General features: G+C 41.2%; 1 protein-coding gene across 1 annotated transcript in view; it reads left to right on the top strand.

Annotated features, from left to right (window-relative positions):
* Window positions 1-18,798, top strand: part of DOCK3 (dedicator of cytokinesis 3) — a 1,382,531-nt gene that overhangs the window by 1,268,039 nt on the left and 95,694 nt on the right. The window contains exons 41-44 of the mRNA XM_078661294.1: window positions 7,281-7,447; window positions 11,206-11,292; window positions 14,456-14,635; window positions 18,695-18,778. Of these exons, the coding sequence (XP_078517420.1) occupies window positions 7,281-7,447; window positions 11,206-11,292; window positions 14,456-14,635; window positions 18,695-18,778 (518 nt within the window). The remainder of the gene's footprint in view (window positions 1-7,280; window positions 7,448-11,205; window positions 11,293-14,455; window positions 14,636-18,694; window positions 18,779-18,798) is intronic.

Genomic DNA, 18,798 nt, shown 5'->3' with positions numbered 1-18,798 from the left:
GCAGGTGAGCCATCACTGGTGGCTTTTTTAGTGCATGCAATTAAGCTTTTTAAAGATGAGATGGGGACAGTTGGCCTGCTACATAAATGGTGACTTCGGGTTATATGTTTTTCAGGATTTTGCCTGTATGTTCTTGGGAGCTAGTGCTTGCCTCTCTTACATCTTGTACGATTTCTCTTACTTCTTTTTCTGTTACATTTGGGGGGTGGTTGTGCAGTTTCACATTTATTAAAACATTATATTTTGTTGTTGTTCTCCCATAGTATGCATTCAAATAATATTTAGTACATTTCCAGTGTATGGTTTCTGTTGATGCACTTTTTTGGCTGTAGGTATAGCCCATATGGTTTGATAATAGTTTCCTTTTCTGTGAAGTTATATATTAAGGGCCAGATGTAGGTAGCCCAATACCGGTCGGAAACGGCCGAAAATACCGGTTTTCGGCCGTTTCCGACCGGTATTGGGCTATGGAGATGTAGGGGCTCCAAAAACATACAGATTCGGTAATTTTACCGAATCGGTAAAATTACAGAATCGGTAAATTTACCGATTCTGTAATTTTTACCACTTAGGTAAATTTACCAATCGGTAAAGTTACCGAATCTGTATTTTCAGATGTAGGTAGCACTTTGAACAGTGCTTCAGGCCTTTCAGGATTCGGTATTTACCATGTAATACAATTGCATGGTAAATACCGAATCCCTGTGTACATGCACACCTGTGCATGTACACCTGTGCCATGTGGCACACAGACTTGCCCTAAGGGCATGTATGTGTGCCACATGGCACACAAGCCAGTTACAGGGGTACAACAGGGTGTCAAAGTGACACCCTGTCCCCCTTTGCAATTCGGTATTTTTACCGATCCGGTAAATACCGATTCGGTATTTGCTATTGAATCCTATGGGCTTCAAGGCCCATAGGATTCAATAGCAAATACCGATTCGGTATTTACCGAATCGGTAAATACCGAATCTTACCGATTCGGTAAAAAATACCGAATTATTACCTACATCTTATTTACCGATTCATAAATACCGAATCGGTAAAATTCGGTATTTATGAATCGGTAAATGAGATTTACCTACATCTGGCCCTTGGCCTCTTCTGTCATTGTATGTGTAAATTTGTTAACGGTATAAATATATTATAAATTGACATTTGTATCTTTATTATTAACTAGCAGCCCGTCCCGACGTTGTCCGGGTATGAAATAGAATGTGTGTAATAGGCAAGGGAAATTTATTTTAAAATCTCGCGGTAGAGAAAATTTTTATCATGAAGTGTCACAATAGTTAGGCATTTGTGTGCAGATACTGTGTGTACCTCGGAGTAAGAAGTATTAGCAGATGTCTCTAGTGTGTACGTACTCCACTTCCGTAGGTAAGCGTGTGTGAAAGTGCATTCAGTTGTAAATTTCGTGTCCCCGCAGGCACGCTGAATCGTGTCATGCCCCCTTTGAGGCCCGGCTCCAGTGTTGTTTGATGGTGTGCTTGTGGTGTAAAGTCGTTGATACAGAGAGTTGAGTGGGTGACAGCGCGCGCTGGAGACGCTGTGCGTGTGGGAAAGTGCAGTCGTTCAAAGGCTAGTGTCCCAGCAGGCGTGCTTAGTCGTGTCATCCGCCGCCTGAGTCTGGTTCCAGCCCTGGTTGATGTTGTGCGCCTGGTGTCAATTCATTTATGCAGAGAGTTGAGTGTGTGACAGCGCGCAGGAGATGCTGCAGTTAGTGTCCCCGCCGGCACAGTGCTTTATGCAGAGAGTTGACTGGCTGACAGCGCGCAGGATACTGTGCAGTTATTTTCCCCGCAGGCACGATCAGTCGCGTCTGCCCCCGCCTAAGCCCCGACAATTGCCGCGCCCATTGGCCACGCCCCTTGCTCCTGCGTAATTGCCGCACCCATTGGCCTTGGCCACGCCCCCGGCCCAACGCACACGTTTGTTTTCCACACGCCCTCAAGGCACGCTTTTTTTTGGTACGTGCCGCGCGATTGTTGGCGGATGTGGCGCCCATTTGCCACACCCCTTGCTGTCACGCAATTGCAATTGCCGCGCCCATTGGCCTTGTTCACGCCCCAAGCACATGTCCCCAGCACAACGCACACGTTTAAGGAACACTTTTTTTTTGTCGTCATGCCGCGCCCCGCCCACGCCCACAAGGGACTACTTTGCTGGTAAGGTTCTTTTACCTTTCAAATGTATATGGTGGGCATCTGTATAGCCTATGTTCTTCTGCTGCAACTGCCCTTTCCAATGCTGTATTGGGTGTTGTGATTGGTGCTGTGGTTCCTGAGATTAACCGCCTCAAAAGTTTGGGCTCTCTTTTTATAATATTAGTATAGATAATTTAAAAAATGCAGTTACTTGCTATTTACTTACTTACTTGTGTGTGGAAATGTTTTGAACGGGTTGAAGCTTGTTTTACCTTGTATTAACATGGAGCAGGTGCTGAATTTTCTGTTGAAAGAGAAAAAAAGTTATATTAGTTAATTATGGTATTTTTTTGTACGTTTGTCAAGGATTAGGGGGTTAGGTTTATTTTTGACATTAGGGGGTCGATTATGATGGCGGACGGACGTGAGTCCGTCCGCCACCATAGAGCAGGAAGGAACCTCCGCATTGCCTGCGGAGTTCCCTCCTGTGCAATTAGGATGTGACCGCCACCCTGGCGGTGACATCCTCTATTTTTACCATTGCGGCGGGTGCGGCTTCAAGCTGCATCCGCCGCAATGGTAAAAATGCACACATTGCATTTTTATGCAGAAAGCGGCAGGCACCATGCGGTGCCTGCCGATTTCTGCATTCAAATGCAGGGGGGAGCCATAGGTACCCCCCATGTGCACCCCCCACCCCCCTTCACCTAGGGGGCCCGCAAGGGGCCCCCGCAGTGAAGTTACACATGCTTTTCCACGGCGGAAAACCCGCCGCGGAAAAGCATTTTTTAAAGCCCTTCCTAATATGGCGGACGGTGTCTGAGAGACACCGCCACCATATTAGAGCTTTTCCGCCGCGGTTGTAAGCCAACCGCGGCGGAAAAGCTGTGGACGGAAACCAGGACCCACCAGCCATCCTAATGTGGCGGTGGGTCCGCTACGGTTTTTCCGCATCCTGCGGGCCGGCGGTGGCTTCCGCCGGCCCGGAGGATGCGGAAAAACCGCAATCATAATAGGCCCCTAGGTTGGGAAACTTTTTCAATTAATATGTATGCATACATACTTTATTATGTATACTTGGTGCTGTGTCAAAGCTGGTACTTTTGGACAACTTGTTGATTTGGAAGTTGGTTTTCTTTTACTTTCAGTAGTGTATGTAAAAAGATAAATTACAGAGCGTGTTACAATTTATTTGTTAAAGTATATATTTTAGTTTACTAAGTTTATTCTCATTTTAAATATATATATTAATTGAAATTGCAGTTATTGAAATAATTTATTTCTATATTATTTCTTGCGAAAATCTGGCAGAGTTTCCTCCTCTTGCAGTGTTTATCATTTTTGGAGTATTTTGTTGTTTTATTTAGTGTGCCGTTTATATTGTTGGCTTAATTGCTTGCTTGATTTTTTTGGTTAAAGTTATTTATAGTGGTTTTATTTGGTTGATATAGTTAAGTTGGAATCTTTTTCATCAGTTGATTCCTTGTTTGGTTAATTCAAATTCGTGTTTTATTTTTGCAGTATAATATATAGTTTGTTTTATTTAGATATGAATTGTGTGTATTTATATATATATATATATATATATATATATATATATATATATATATATATATATATATTACGGCGATAGCCAGTAGGTATATATAGTTAGGATTGTTTTCCATAGGGAAAACGCAACATTCTATTGGGAATAACTTTGGCGCCGGTTGAGGAATCTTCCTGAAATTTTCCTTAACTTTGCCTCGCGGGGCTCCGCTCCTTCCCTGAAAGTTTGGGGGGGATTCGTCAAGCGGGGGCCGAGATAAAAGGGAGGTCCCAAAACGTGTTTTCCCAATGTTAATTTCCATAGGGCGGTTGGACTCACTTTTAGCCCGAACGGCTGAATGGTTTTCCACAAAACTTGGCAAAATTGTAGGGACTGGTAGCCCGATGTGCCTTTGCTATGTCTCAAGATATGTGCTCCAGTGGTTTTTACGAAAATTAACTTTGAAAAAATATATATTGGGCTACATTGGGCTATATATATGTTAGAGCCCAAATGTAGCCCAATGTAGCCCAATGTAGCCCAATGTAGCCCAAAGATGGCCACCAGAGACAAAAAAAAACAAATGTAGCCCAAATATCAGCCAGATGTAGGCCAACTATAGCCCAATGACAGAATGTCCCAGAGTGTTCTAAAGAACAACTAGAGTGCTAACAGTCTTACTTATGACTATAGTATGGCACACCTGAAGTCATCTTGATTGGAATAAAGTGTTAACACTTAAAACATTTAATTTGCAAAGGAACAAAATGAGGGGGTTCATTTTGCCATAGAAATTATGATTAGTGCAGAAGAAAGAAAAGTTAGGGCACATTTTGAGTGACTTCTCAAATTCTCCTATATTTCATTAAAAGAATTCTGATATGCAGTCTCCCAAGATGGCCACCAGAGACAAAAGAGCCCAAATGTAGCCCAAATATCAGCCAGATGTAGCCCAACTATAGCCCAATGAGAGAATGTCCCAGAGTGTTCTAAAGAACAACTAGAACGCTAACAGTCTTACTTATGACAAAAGTATGGCACACCTGAAGTCATCTTGATTGGAATAAAGTGGTAACACTTAATACATTTAATTTGAAAAGGAACAAAATGAGGGGTTTCATTTTGCCATAGAAATTATATATATATATATATATATATATATTCACTGAAAAAACCATAGGTTACACACCAGTTATAGTTAGGAATTAGCATTTAAAAAACCTTTGAAATTCACTGAAAAAACCCTAGGTTTCACACCAGTTATAGTTAGCTGGAAATTTTACTCGCATAAACCCATTGAAATTCCCACGTTATAGTTAGTTGGACTCACTATAACTTGCACGTCTGCAATGCACTGCTGATGGCATCAGATATTACATCACTCATGCATATATTTAAATATTTAAACATTACTCGCTAATATATGTATTCACTAAGATACACTTAATAAGCCAGTTAACCAATCAATTTTTTTTTAAAAACACTGAAAAAACCATAGGTTTCAGGCCTTATATAGTTAGGAATTAGCATTTTAAAAACCTTTGAAATTCACTGAAAAAACCATAGGTTTCAGGCCTTATATAGTTAGGAATTAGCATTTAAAAAAACCTTTGAAATTCACTGAAAAAACCATAGGTTTCAGGCCTTATATAGTTAGGAATCAGCATTTAAAAAACCTTTGAAATTCACTGAAAAAAACATAGGTTTCAGGCCTTATATAGTTAGGAATTAGCATTTAAAAAACCTTTGAAATTCACTCAAAAAACTATAAGTTTTAGTGGTGTTATAGTTAGCTGGACATTTTACTCATACAAAACCAAAGAAATTGCTCCTATATAGTTAGTTGTACTATATTTCGCGCACCCGCAATCCACTGCTGATGATGTCACATATTAGATCATTCATGACATGGTCAGTGACATCACTGATGACATCTCAAATGACATCACTGATGACATCACTGATGACATCATCCACGTGACAATCACATACACCTTTTCATACACTATTACAATTTTTCATCACTGTTTGTAAAATACAGAGTATCATATTTAAATCCATTGTCACAGCAATACAAGTATCTAAAAATCCACTCAGTGTTTCATAGATGTATACACACATCTAATCACTTACCTATGGATTCACTCATACATGCTGTCAATGAACAATAGAACACTATCAAAAATACTTATACATCTATATCGACATTTCTCAAAAAAGTTATTTTGCACTGAGTACCGTCATGTAGAATGTTGATCTATTTATCATGCTACTGTGCGCTCCTCAAGAGGAAAGAACATTATAGTAACACTCCTTGAGATATTTGTATGGATGTTACTTGACGGTTGGTATATAGTCCCTGTAATTATTTGTGTTACTTCTGATCTGCACACCCATATCTTAGTAGGACAATCCTTTAAAAAAATATTTTTTGTTGAAACTTGATGTTTGGTCCTTCTGACAAACAACTTCTCCAGAAGGCTATGGTTCTTTTATAAAGACCTGAGAAATATGGTGAATATGGGAATATCTAATCATTTTTATGAACAGCAGGAATGACAGAAGCTGTGAGAGTAACTTTGTTGTAGGGGAATTGAGGGCTGACAAATAATAAGGTGCATTGAGTGTTGCACTTGGGCGGCCCAGCTCTACCATCATATTCCATACATTTATTCATGTGTGCTGCTGAAACATAGATTGTCATAGTACATCTAAGGTTGTTTATGTCAATCTTACCCATGGTACCTTTATTAAGTAGACTACTTTGAGGTAGTTTTACTACAAACTGGATCCCGCACATGTCCAATAACTTCTTATAAAGAATTTTCTCAAGAAGAGGTTGCATCTTCCCCGATATTCATATAATACCATGTTAAGAGGAAGGGTAAGATTACAGATGATTAAGCATGCCACAAAATGCGTGGGTTTTCCTTATCCAGAAAACATTGGTTCCATTAAAAGCTTTGGTATGTGGTGATCATTCATTGAGTCATTGCACCTTGGGTGATATTGAACCATGGATTGTACCTGCTGGTCTGGGTGTGGTCTACCAAGACTTGTATAGGAGGAGTTGCACTGCTAGAAATGCACGTGGGTTCTTAGAAACAAAGTGGTAATTTGGCAAAGGTGTGTTTAGCTTCTTAAGTATGCAGCAATATATGGTACTTTAGCAGTTCACAAAACTACAGAAAGGTGATGGTAATCCATCATGAAATAGCTCCTAATACATTTGTATTTCCTGGTACTGAAAGAGCAAATGATATATAGTCAGACCTCTATTTTTGTCACAGTGGATAAATAGAGCTGGGGACTTCTGTTTGGAGTACCTCAACTGCACAGTTACACTGGGAAATTAGAAAGTTGTTGGGGGTCTACGTTCTATATTAAAAGGGCAAATCACTTGAACAGTACAGTGTGGTACTATTGTTGAAACAGCAGATGGAGCAGAAGTTAAGCTTTGTCTAGGATCCCAGTGAAATAAAAGGAAGTGGAGAAACGAAATAGGCAGCTTTGCAATGCGAAAGCTAGACATTCACACCCTAGTTTATCTCTAGGCTTTCGGTATTCTGTTCTGCTTCACTTTTCTTAACAACCCTATGCAGATTTGCAGATATATGCTGTGACACCAATACCAGAGAACATCGATGTTCTGCAGATGGACCGAGTTCCGGATCGCATCAAGAGCTTCTATCGTGTAAACAATATCCGAAGGTTTCGCTATGACAGACCATTCCACAAGGGCCCAAAGGACAAAGAGAATGAGTTCAAGGTAATAGCAAGTACCTCGACCTGACAAGTAATGACATTTGCCTTATTTGAGCGAAGAAGGTGCCTATTCAATCCAGATGCAAGGATGCCTTTGTATTATCAAGAAGTAAAAGATAGACACTAAAACATCGTATTTAGTTATTTCAATAAATAATTTTATTTGGTCAACAAAAATAATACAAGTTGCATTTATGAAAGCCACTGAAATTTCAAGGTATTCCAAGGTTGTCCACCAACTACACATATCGACACAATAGCCCACAAATTCAACGTTATTTGATCAGCAGTCTATTCTATACTAAAAATAACATGTTTTTTGCAGTACAGTTTTAGAACCTTTGAATTGAAACTCTAGCCTCTGGAGAGAGCAAACTTCTGCAAGTGGTCAGATGTCAACATGTGTTGAGCATTATTGCAGTGCAAGCCTTATGTAAAGCCTAATAACCCATCAAATCACATTTCCAACCTCACAAAACAGATATCCGCAAAACAACCAACATCCTGAGTCAACTCTCTAAATAATATGTTCCAGAGAATAACTCCCAGATCTAGAATACAGACAACCAGATGATAATGTATAGAATAATTCTACATCTGCCAATATTGCCCCTCCCCCACTGTCAGCTTTAGATGGATTAATGAGATATGTGATTAAATCTATATATGTATTTTACAGGTGAAATGAAAAAATGTTCAGTTTTTGGAAAACAGTGCAGAAGAGTCATCTTTATATATGCTTTTTAACTTATGTGACAGGTTGCTTTTAGATTCTTGTTTCAATGGTGCATTCCTTGAACAAAACTCACGTTTGATCAGTGAATCTATGACATTGTATGGTTTATATATTCTCATTAAATCACTTTCACCCACCCTTCCACCCACTTATTGGCCCACCTGCCAGCAGCCTTTGAGCCATTCATTAATCCGTTAAACCATCAATCCCTTACATTACTCAGACATCCAAACTTTTTATCCAGAATCACAATCCTTCTATTAACTAATTCACAATTCCACCCATTTAAACCATCTCTAGATACCTGTCACTTACAAATCCAATATTACTATTTGTATCCATATAGGAAACCTTTCATATACTACTGATAATACTTTTCCATACATCCAAACTGCATGTAGTATTTTAGTGACTAATCCAATCCATCGAACTCGAAAATGAATATGCATCGATAAATATCTCAACCTACATGCACTCAGCCCACCTTACTTTGTAGTAATTTACAAAGGCTAATGGCCACTTCCATAGCCTTCCACTTCCCTCTAAAAGTCAGCCCACTAAACCTTCCATGCTTGTAACCATAAATAAACATGCTCATCACCCTTCCATGAAGCATCCTCATTCCTCATACTATTCATCCACCACCTCACAGTGTATCAGTGAACTTATCTATGTACTCCCTACCATAGACGTTACGCCGTCAGACCACTGTCACTTCTGTTTCCTCGATACATCAGAGCACCAACATTCACTCCTGCGCATGCCATGTTCCATTTAAGTATCACTGGTTTTGTTGGAACAGCAACACCTATCTTTTCTCCCTACTACTCCATGTAACCTGCAGTTACAGTCTGCAGTTACCGGGTGTTTGATAATCATCTTAGTGTAACTAAAGATGGACATGTCACTTCCCTACTAATTCATGATTTTTATGATGCAGCTTACCCACAAGGTGTAAGGCACATCGTTATAGGAACATAGAAAATATATTACTCGACAAATTGGTGGTCTAATGCACAGCTGACCTTCCTCCTACCATCTAGGGGCCTATTCCGATGTCGGACGGACCTGAGTCAGTCCGACATCGGTCAGGAGCCGAAACCGACCGTCCTGCTATGGTCGGTTACGGCCCTTCTAGTACGATGCGACCAAATCCTGTTCGGTCGCATTCGTATGGTTCGCAATGCAAGAATGCATTCCGACCAGAAAGCATGCTTGCATTGTGAAATGCAGGGGTGCAGTTCATCCCTGCATCCTGTGTCTGTCACCCCAAGGTGCCTGCCACGGGGGCAGGGATCAACGAAGGGGCACAATAGGCGGCCTCACACCCACGGGGCCCTGCAGGTGGCCCCCAGAGACAATTTCCGACTGCCTTTTCGTGCCAGACACACCGGCACGAAAAGGCAGTGAAAAACTGCTATCGTACTCCCTCGGTCGTAAAGAGGCGACTGGGGGAGTACTGGAGGATTTCCGGATAGCAGATGGGCTCTCCGAGCCCGTCGAAGGCCATCCGGAAATCCGAGTCGGATTCCTTTCAGACCGAACCCATCGGAATGGCTCAGGTGGAATGGAATCCGTCCAACACATACCGATTCGGTCGGAAACGCTCCAAACATGGTTCGGAGCCCTTCCCTCCCAAATTGGAATCGGCCCCCTAGTGTTATACCCACGACTTCAGTATAAGGTTTGGACAAAAAGTGATATTGCATATGAGAAGCATGAATTGATTGGCTATGGACAACACAATATGCTGGTAAATATTCACAACGATATATGGACAGGTACTTTCTGATGGCAATGATAAGCCCAGATTCTATTTAAAGTAGCAAAGAGAGATATTTTTGTCTGCTGCATGCAGCTACTGACTTTTAAAAAATAAACACCTGTAACCAAGAGTTAAAATGTACAACCATCAATAGACCTATTCTGATGTCTTTTAATCTTGTGAAGTGTTGCCTAACTTCACACAATTTAACATGTGTATTATCAGTCGCTTTGGGCATCCCATTAAAGAGTAACAAATAAATGTAAAGTCTGCTGTATATGCGTTATCTCTTTTTCATTGGAATATATTCTTAATTCAACTGTGAATAATAAAACGTTTTGTCTCAAAATAAGCGTTTCACGGCACCAGTGTTTTTGCCCATGCCAGTCACTTGCCAACATGTGTTTCTGGAGAACATTGTGCTTCATCACGGCAATGATAATACTGTAATTAACTCACTTGAAACAGTCACTCTTGTCAGATACACATTCAAAAGGTATTTCGGAGTTGTAGATACAAAAATTGATGAGAAGATCATGTCCCTTCGTGTGTCTCTGCAGAAATACATGTTGCAAAGTTAAAGGCATGGGCACCAATATGCATGTCATAAGCATGAATGTTGAGACAAGGGTGTAATATTAAAGTCTGAATGTAGAATGTAATCAAATAAAAAGATAATACCTTTCACCCTGACGTAAAGTATTGCCCTCTCCATACACCCATGCATTTACGTCAACCTCAAGTTTCTGTAAATGCAGAAAGTTTTGTACACAAATGCATACTGACACATGTAGAAGGAAAATTAAATTGTTCTATGCATAAGCATTATACACAAGGACAAGCTCATTAATAAAGGAAACTCCGCACACAGAGCTACTCATAGACAGTCCTTAGGTATATGCAGGCACAAGCAGGCATATTAACATGCTATAGCATGGAATCGTCACACAAGAAAATCATGATGTAATAGAGTGGGCATCTTTTGAAAAGGACAGCTGCAGGCTGGAGGGTGGATGTAGATCCCTGTGTGTGGGTTGCCACAAAATAAACCTGCTGTCCTGCTGTAGAAATTTAACTTGACTAGACAAAGCATACAGTGCAGACAAACATACAAATCACAGAAAAACACTAAAGACATCACACATGCACACAGACACAGATATACATGCACACACTTCACAAAGCAATGCACAATTGTACACCCAAGAAAAATCAAAACTGCAATTTCTTCCAATACCATCTGATGGTTCTTCCCTTGCAGAGTCTCTGGATTGAGCGCACAACCCTGTCGCTGACGCACAGTCTACCTGGGATCTCCCGCTGGTTTGAAGTCCAGAAGAGGGAGCTGGTAAGTTTCGTTCATAACTAGGACTGTCTTTGGAATAATGTCGTCTGAGAGATTGGTTGTTCAAAACTAAAACAGTTCTTAGAATAATGTCTACTGAGAGGAAAAGGAGAAGACTGAAACAGTTGAAGGATGCCTTGATGGCTGCTAGCAGGACAAGCTTCGTTCTCCAGTAAATTTGGGGTGACGAATGCATGTAGTACGTAATCTGTGTCTGCTACGTGGCGGCGAGGCCGACAAGTATGTGCCCTGTAAGTCACAAAGGAGTAATACAACCACAATGCCTGAATCAATGGCTCTTGACCATGAGGTAAGTTGGGGGAACAGATTGGGATCGAATATGCTTTGAGTATCTGGCAAGTTTCTTGTCTTGAAATGTTCTCCTTTGGTTTGGTTTTGGTGCAAGACCATCATATACAAAAAAGTTCCAATCAACAAGCTTGTGTGTTGGCACAATCACACACCATCAAGACTGAACTTTAAATATTCAGTTATCTCAATTTCATTAGGTCACCATATTCCGATATGTTTACCTATTACCCTCACTGAGCCTACCCCTACAGCTTATTTCTTATGTTCAGTGTTAGGTCAATCCCAGTTCAGAAAGCCAAAGCCCAGCTTTTCAAATCATGCTTGTGAGCCACAAAGGGCATGCATAGACATTTGTATGCATATGCCGAATGGTCTGTGCTGATGCTATTCTGTAATCCATGCCAGAATGGTTGTCTTTGTCAATGTTTTCCAAAGCTAGCCACTCCATCAAACAGTTGAGTTAATTACATGTATATATATATTTTTTTATTTTCACCCATTGGTACTATTCCTAATTGCTTTGGAGCACTTTCAGTTCCCTGCATACCCTAACAACCTCTTTAGCAGAATGAAATGATAGGGCCTAGAGCCAATCAAAATTAAGGAGCTCGGTTAATACCAGACTCCTGCATATTCATGATGTCGTTGCTAGTGCTCGCCCTTACAAATACCCACGTTCTGTTAGTGAATGTGTTACTTGTTATTTCATTCGACATGACCAGATCTACTCCATTCTAATTCGCAGCATACAGATTGATGTATTTCATAATAAATCTACACTTATTTCTCATCTGAATTTCCTCTGCTTTGTTCTCTAAACTCATGATATGTTAATAATGCCTAATTAATTCAGAGTACATGTCACTTCGAGCCAATGAAACTGTAGCACACCACAGCCTTAGCCATGTGGCATGGGGTAGTACAATTCTATCTTGGAGTAAAGAAAGATATAATGCAGTAATCTTTGTCCCTTTTGATTCAGTAGGCTTGGAACTGTACCCTGGATCTCAAGTCTATGTTGGCCATCATTTAAGCCCACATTTAGCTCTCTGTCAGTCATCATCTTCTTTTCCATGTCCAATACGCATGGGATACGAATTGTATCCTGGGTAACTTGCATAAATAGAACCAAACGTTTTTGGTAAATAAGAACACATAGGACCTTATTACGAGTGTGGTGGTCCAATCGCCGAAGGCTCATGTCCGCTTGGAGACGGCTGCGCCTTTGGCCGTCCTTCTTCCATATTACGAGCTTTCTGAGGGCCGGCGATGTGGCTGTGCCAGACTTGCTGTGGTGCGCAATGTATTTCAATATATATTGATGCATGTATGTACATTCCATCTGCATTTATGTCGGATGCACACATGTGCATAACACATGTTGAGAAATACCACCTACCCATTTCCGGAGTCCAACCCATATGTGGGCACTTTAGGTAATAGGTTTATGGCACCAATGCATTTATCTGTATTTTGTCACAGACTCGGACGTTTCCTCAGGGTGAAGATGCTACTGTGTAGGGAGTACCTGGAGATAATTTAGGCATGTCCTATTTATTAAGTGGGGAGTTCTCTGCCCGACTGTGGACTCTCTGCAGTCATAAAGTAAATTGAAGTTTTGTGAATACCCAAAAAGAGCAAACTTACACAAATGTGCAAGTTTACCTTTGTGAATCAGGCCTCAAGTTGTCATCTTTCTTCCATCAGAGAGAGAAAGAAAGAAACGTGCACATTTATCTAGAACATGAATGCCAGCCTTTACTGCAAGGAACAAATCAGTTGCAATATGATAAGCGCAATTATCCAGGTTTACGGAGTGAAAGCAGGTGTAAAGACATTTGTGGAGCAGATATTTGGGGCTTTGATAACATGCCTAATATACAAAAAAAACTGAACAGCACTTTTTAAGAGGCCCTATGCAAGTGAGCTCACATACACCATTAGGCAAACTAAGGTTTGAGTTGGCCTAAATTATATATCCAACAAGATTTTATTATGTCCTGCTTATCTTGGGTTAGGCTTCATAATAATCCCTACACAAATGTGTTCATGAGATCTTTGGCCAGGTCTTGTGGAGAACCTACTAAAATAGGTTAGTTGCAGCGAGATATGTGCTAATCCTACATTAGTAAACAAATTAACACCCAAATTGATCAAGATAAGACATTGACAATATAAAAAAGATGTTGTTCTGTACAGTTCTAGAAAGAGCTCTTTATAATTTGGATATCTTGCAAAAAAGATCCAGCGTGACTTTGGTTCTTATCGTGAAGAGATATGGCCTGAACTCTGCCACACTTGGTAAATAAAGTTTAGACTGTAAAGTGGCCCCCAAAAGGGAACAAGAATGGTCTCTGTAACAGAAAATTTGATAGGATTGAAATTGTCACATTTTGCTTACTTTTTCCACAAAGGCAAATTGCATACATACAAAAAGATTCTACCTGATCTGTGCCTACAGTATTTTTACCTACAAGAAAGCCTTAGCATTATGCTACAATACTGACTCACCGATGATTACTTTTCGGTCTCATTCTGTATTAGGTCTATATGGCACCATATTATTACGGATGTGTTTTAAATGTTATTGCTGCTTGTGATTTTACCTTTCATGCGAGTTTAGTATATTCTGTTTGTAAATGAAGGCTGTTAAATCCTTTATTTTTTATACCTATTGTATGGCTTTTGCTGAAACAATAAATACTTGAATGCTTAATTAAGAGATCAAATGATCTAGTACACTCTCTCCTCTAAACCTTTTTGTCCGAACATCGTCCACATAATAATATTGAGCTGCAGAAAAGGTCTTCATCCAATGTGTCTTACTGTAACTGATGATCCAAATGCCTTGCAGGTGGAGGTGAGCCCGCTGGAGAATGCCATCCAGGTGGTTGAGAACAAGAACCAGGAGCTCCGAACACTCATCAGCCAATATCAGCACAAGCAGCATCACAGCAACATCAATTTGTTGAGTATGTGTCTGAATGGAGTGATCGACGCTGCCGTGAATGGAGGGATCGCACGCTACCAAGAGGTGAGGGAGCTACGCAAGATTATGTGCTCTCCAGAAATACACTAAAAGAATCTGTGCGCAGGGAGTCTTCAATGTTGGGTTTCTAATGAGGAGTTTTCAGACCCATCACTAAATACTTTGTAATGTAGTTACAAACACACATCTTCATGGTTCACAGTTGAATAGTTGTATCTAATTAGTTAACACTGTTCAACTAATTTAAATTGCTAATTATTTAATTAGGTTGCTAATAGTTAATTGGAAACCTATGGTAAGGGATACTACTCATGGCCTAGACATGTACACTAGAATTTGGCCTTCTGCAGCAGGACCAAGGCTAATATGCAAATTATTAATCCCTGTATTGGCAAAGTAGGCAAAAAAAACAGATGGTCCAGAATGCCTCCCAGTGTAATTACGAATAATTAAGATTAAGGGCTTGATTACGAGTTGGCGATGCGGGTGGCACACCATCGTCTGCTCCCGCACCCCCAAACTTGACCGCCGGCCACTTGCCAGATTATGAGTTTTCACGCTGTCTGGCAGGCGGTCCTTTGGTGATTCCACAGCGGTGGTTTGAAAAAGGCACTGCAATGGGAAAGCCAAAGCAAATTCCTGCATGGCATGGACTGTTAAGTCCATTCCATGCAGGAACTGGGAATGCATGCAGGCAGGGGGCACACTATGTACCCCCTGCATGCATCCCAATGGCCTGAGGCCCCCATGTAGTTTCCCCATTGGCAGCAGTTTCATGGCGTGAACACCGCCATGAGACCACTGGCAGTGTGGAAACTTGTAATATGTGTGGCGGGGCCGCAGCGGCCCCGCCAAGTATATTGCGGCCTCACACCTCTGCACCACAACCAGGGATTGTGTATCCCTGGTGGTTGTGGCAGTCCCAAAGCGATCCAACAGCCGTACTCGTAATAAGGTGGTCGGACCGCTAGTGCAGCAGTACCCGACCACCACCACACATTCACCACAGGTTCGTTGGACTGATGGGACCACCAAACTCGTAATCTTGCCCTAAGTCAATAATTTCTTCCATCACTTTATTCTTTTGTCATTGAGATGCCCCACGTGTGTGACAGGTATGCTCTGCCATGGTTTGCTGTTTCATGAGACTCAATCAGCCCCTTATGTATAAGGCCTTAGTTAGCCGTAAACAATTTGGGGTTGTTTGTGTCCCCATTTAGAGAGAATAATTATTCAGGCTGAACTGTCTCTTTTTGGCAGGATCAAAAATTATTTATGCAGAGTTGATCCCCGTCTATGGTGGTACTTAGAATCTAAAAATAAAGGAATGGAATGTGACCAAGAGTTATAATCAGTGGCAGAAGTGAATTCAAGCATTTTATCCATCACTTCTTGTGGCCACCAGATGTATTATAGAAACTTCTTTTGAAGCATTGATATTAAAGGGGTTAATTATGTTGGATGCACTTACTATAGAAAAATCACCTCTCAAGTTGACCTAATTCTTATGTTAATATCAAGTCTTATTTTACCCTGATTTCTCAAATCAGTATAAGCTTTTGTCTCATTCTGAGAAACATCTCAGAATGAAGATGCATGAAGCTCATTAATTAGTTTTTCTCTTTAGAAGATTGGCAGTTCAAACTTGGATAATTTTCATGGCATCTCTGTAAAACGGTATACAGGAAGAAGGTTTTATATGCCAAATACTTAGGCCCTGATTAGGAGTCTGGCGGTCCTCAGACTGCCGGACTCACGGAGGCATGGCGGTGGTGTTACAGCCACCTGCGAACTGACCACGACATTATGAGTAGGGCCTTTCGGACATACATTACTGCACGGAACTACCCTGGCGATGGTGCGGCAGTGTAGAGGCAGCAATGTGCTTTGGCAGGACCAGCGCGGTCCCATCAAGCATATTTTGAGTTTACTCTGCCCACGGTGTTCATGGCAGTTCCTCCTCCATGAAAACCATGGTGGAGAGGAAACAAAGGGAGCCCTACAGAGCCCCCTTGTTCCTCTGGGCCCTAGGGTGCATGCACCACAGTTCCTGCATGGAATGGACGTTACAGTCCATGCCATGCAAGAACTGTTTTTGGCGTTCCCATTGCCGTTTCGTTGTCAGAGCCACCGCTGTGGGAATGCCAAAAACAGCCTGCCAGACATGCTGAAACTCGTAATCTGGAGGGCGGCCCGACCACAGGTTTGGCGGGGTGGGAGTGGGTTGCCGGCATGGCGGCCCGACCCAGCACCGCCAAACTCATAATAGGGCCCTTAGATGTTGCATTCTTCTACACTGATGCAGAAGAGAAAGCGAGACTTAATGTGCTTTTTGAAAAAGAAAGCCAGATGTAGAATAAAACATGAATAGGACTGCTTCAAAAAAGAGCAAGTTCTGCCTACCTTACTCTACATTCCTCTGTCGTAATATGAGGGCAAAAGGAAGGATTGTTCTTTGCTTTCAAACCTTCGCAAGCTCTTCCATGGGGAAAACATGTTTGACTCATGCAGTAAATGTGTTGGTCTTGCTGCACAGTTTAGGGTGCTTCGCCATCATTGTTTCCAGTGGGCTAACATCTGTGTGTGGCCACTATGTGAAGCATGGTTGTTACACATAAAAGGGTAAATGTCACTAAAGGGTTAGAAGAAAACTTCTAGCACAGTAAGTACTTGTGAAATGTTTAAGTCCTGGAAGTGTGACATATATTTGTGGGTGAATATGAGGGATCATCTTTTGTCCTCTGAGTGGGGAGGTGGCAAGAAAGGAGCCACAGTGAAATGCATAGAGTCAAGGAGAAAGATTGTGGCGTCAGAGGAGACAATTGAAATAAGTCGGGTGGGAAGAAAATAGTGATCAACTTCACCCCAAGGCACCGCTGCCGTTGGCAGGAAGAGCTGCTTTGTTCTGATTACAAGAGGGGGCAGGGGACATGTGCAACAATGGAAAAGCTTAAATGCAGTGGACCACTTTCTACTAGTGTGGTGAAGGTATGTCCTCTAACTGAACAAACAATACACTGGAGCCAATACAGCTGCCATGCATCATCTAAGGTTACAGCTGCTTGATTCTGTTGGCTCAACCTGGTTAGATCTCTGGTTAGGATACAGTAACTAGAACATCACTCCCAAAAACATAATGAGGTTCAGGATATACCAGAGCAAAAAATTAACCCAAAAGAGTGCTCTGTGAAATCTTGAGTCACATGAGGAGGACAGTATGATATTATTGCTCTTCACTCGTATTTCACCTTTATATGAAGTTAAACAAACTTGCAAATGTCTGCTGTGGGAACAAGAGAGGGCTGAATATCTTTTGAAATAAACAATTTCAGTTCCTGAAGTAATGGCAGAGCGAAAGAAAGAAGGTGGCTCGGACAGATTTGTTAGAAGATTTAGCAGTATTTTGTTTTGCGAGGGTGGCCAATGGATCGTTTGCGATAAGATATACTGATACGTGCTACACATAGGAAAAAAAGTTCCTGTCAACCGGAATTGGACGAGTGACATTCACTTTATTGAAGAAAGTCTGGCAGAAAGTGGTTAAAACTGGGGGATAAGAGTGGTTTTTATTTAAATGTCAAAGTTTGCTGTGTACATTTCTGTGCTAGGTATCTCTCCGAGCAAGGTAGGAGTTTTGTAAACACTGATTATTCTCAATATTCACCAACATCTTGTGATTTGAATTACTCCATTTCCTTAAAAGGTTCTGTTTTCTTTACTAGAATAGGAAAGTTAAGTTTACAAAAATCTTATTTAATACCAAATAAAATCACAGAAAGGGGTTTTAATCTGTGAGAAAGTGTTGTCGGAGAATTGGAATAGATCACCCATGTGTCATTGGAGTCTCCCTCGAGTACAGGTTAATGTTTTGCCACCACTGGTTGCTACTGCAGTAATTCCAAACTGTAAATTAATTGTCAGCAGTAGAAAGTTACTGATCTGCACTTAAAACTCCTACTGGTCTGTCTGCCCTACCAAGTGCTCTGAAGAAGCTAACACCCACCATGTAATAAAGCTAAAGAAAATTTCTGAAGGAAAAAAGGAAGTGTGAATGCTGAATTTATAGGGAACTGTCTTCTAACTGATGCAATCTTATTATTTCAGGCCTTCTTCGATAAAGATTATATCACCAACCATCCTGGAGATGCTGAGAAGATCACCCAGCTGAAAGAGCTTATGCAGGAGCAGGTAAAGGGGCATGTGGGCCA

This window comes from Lissotriton helveticus, chromosome 9 (genome assembly GCF_964261635.1).
Source record: "Lissotriton helveticus chromosome 9, aLisHel1.1, whole genome shotgun sequence".
Lineage (NCBI taxonomy): Eukaryota > Metazoa > Chordata > Amphibia > Caudata > Salamandridae > Lissotriton > Lissotriton helveticus.
Note: the sequence above shows the minus strand (reverse complement) of the source record. Positions and strands in the feature narration are given on the sequence as shown.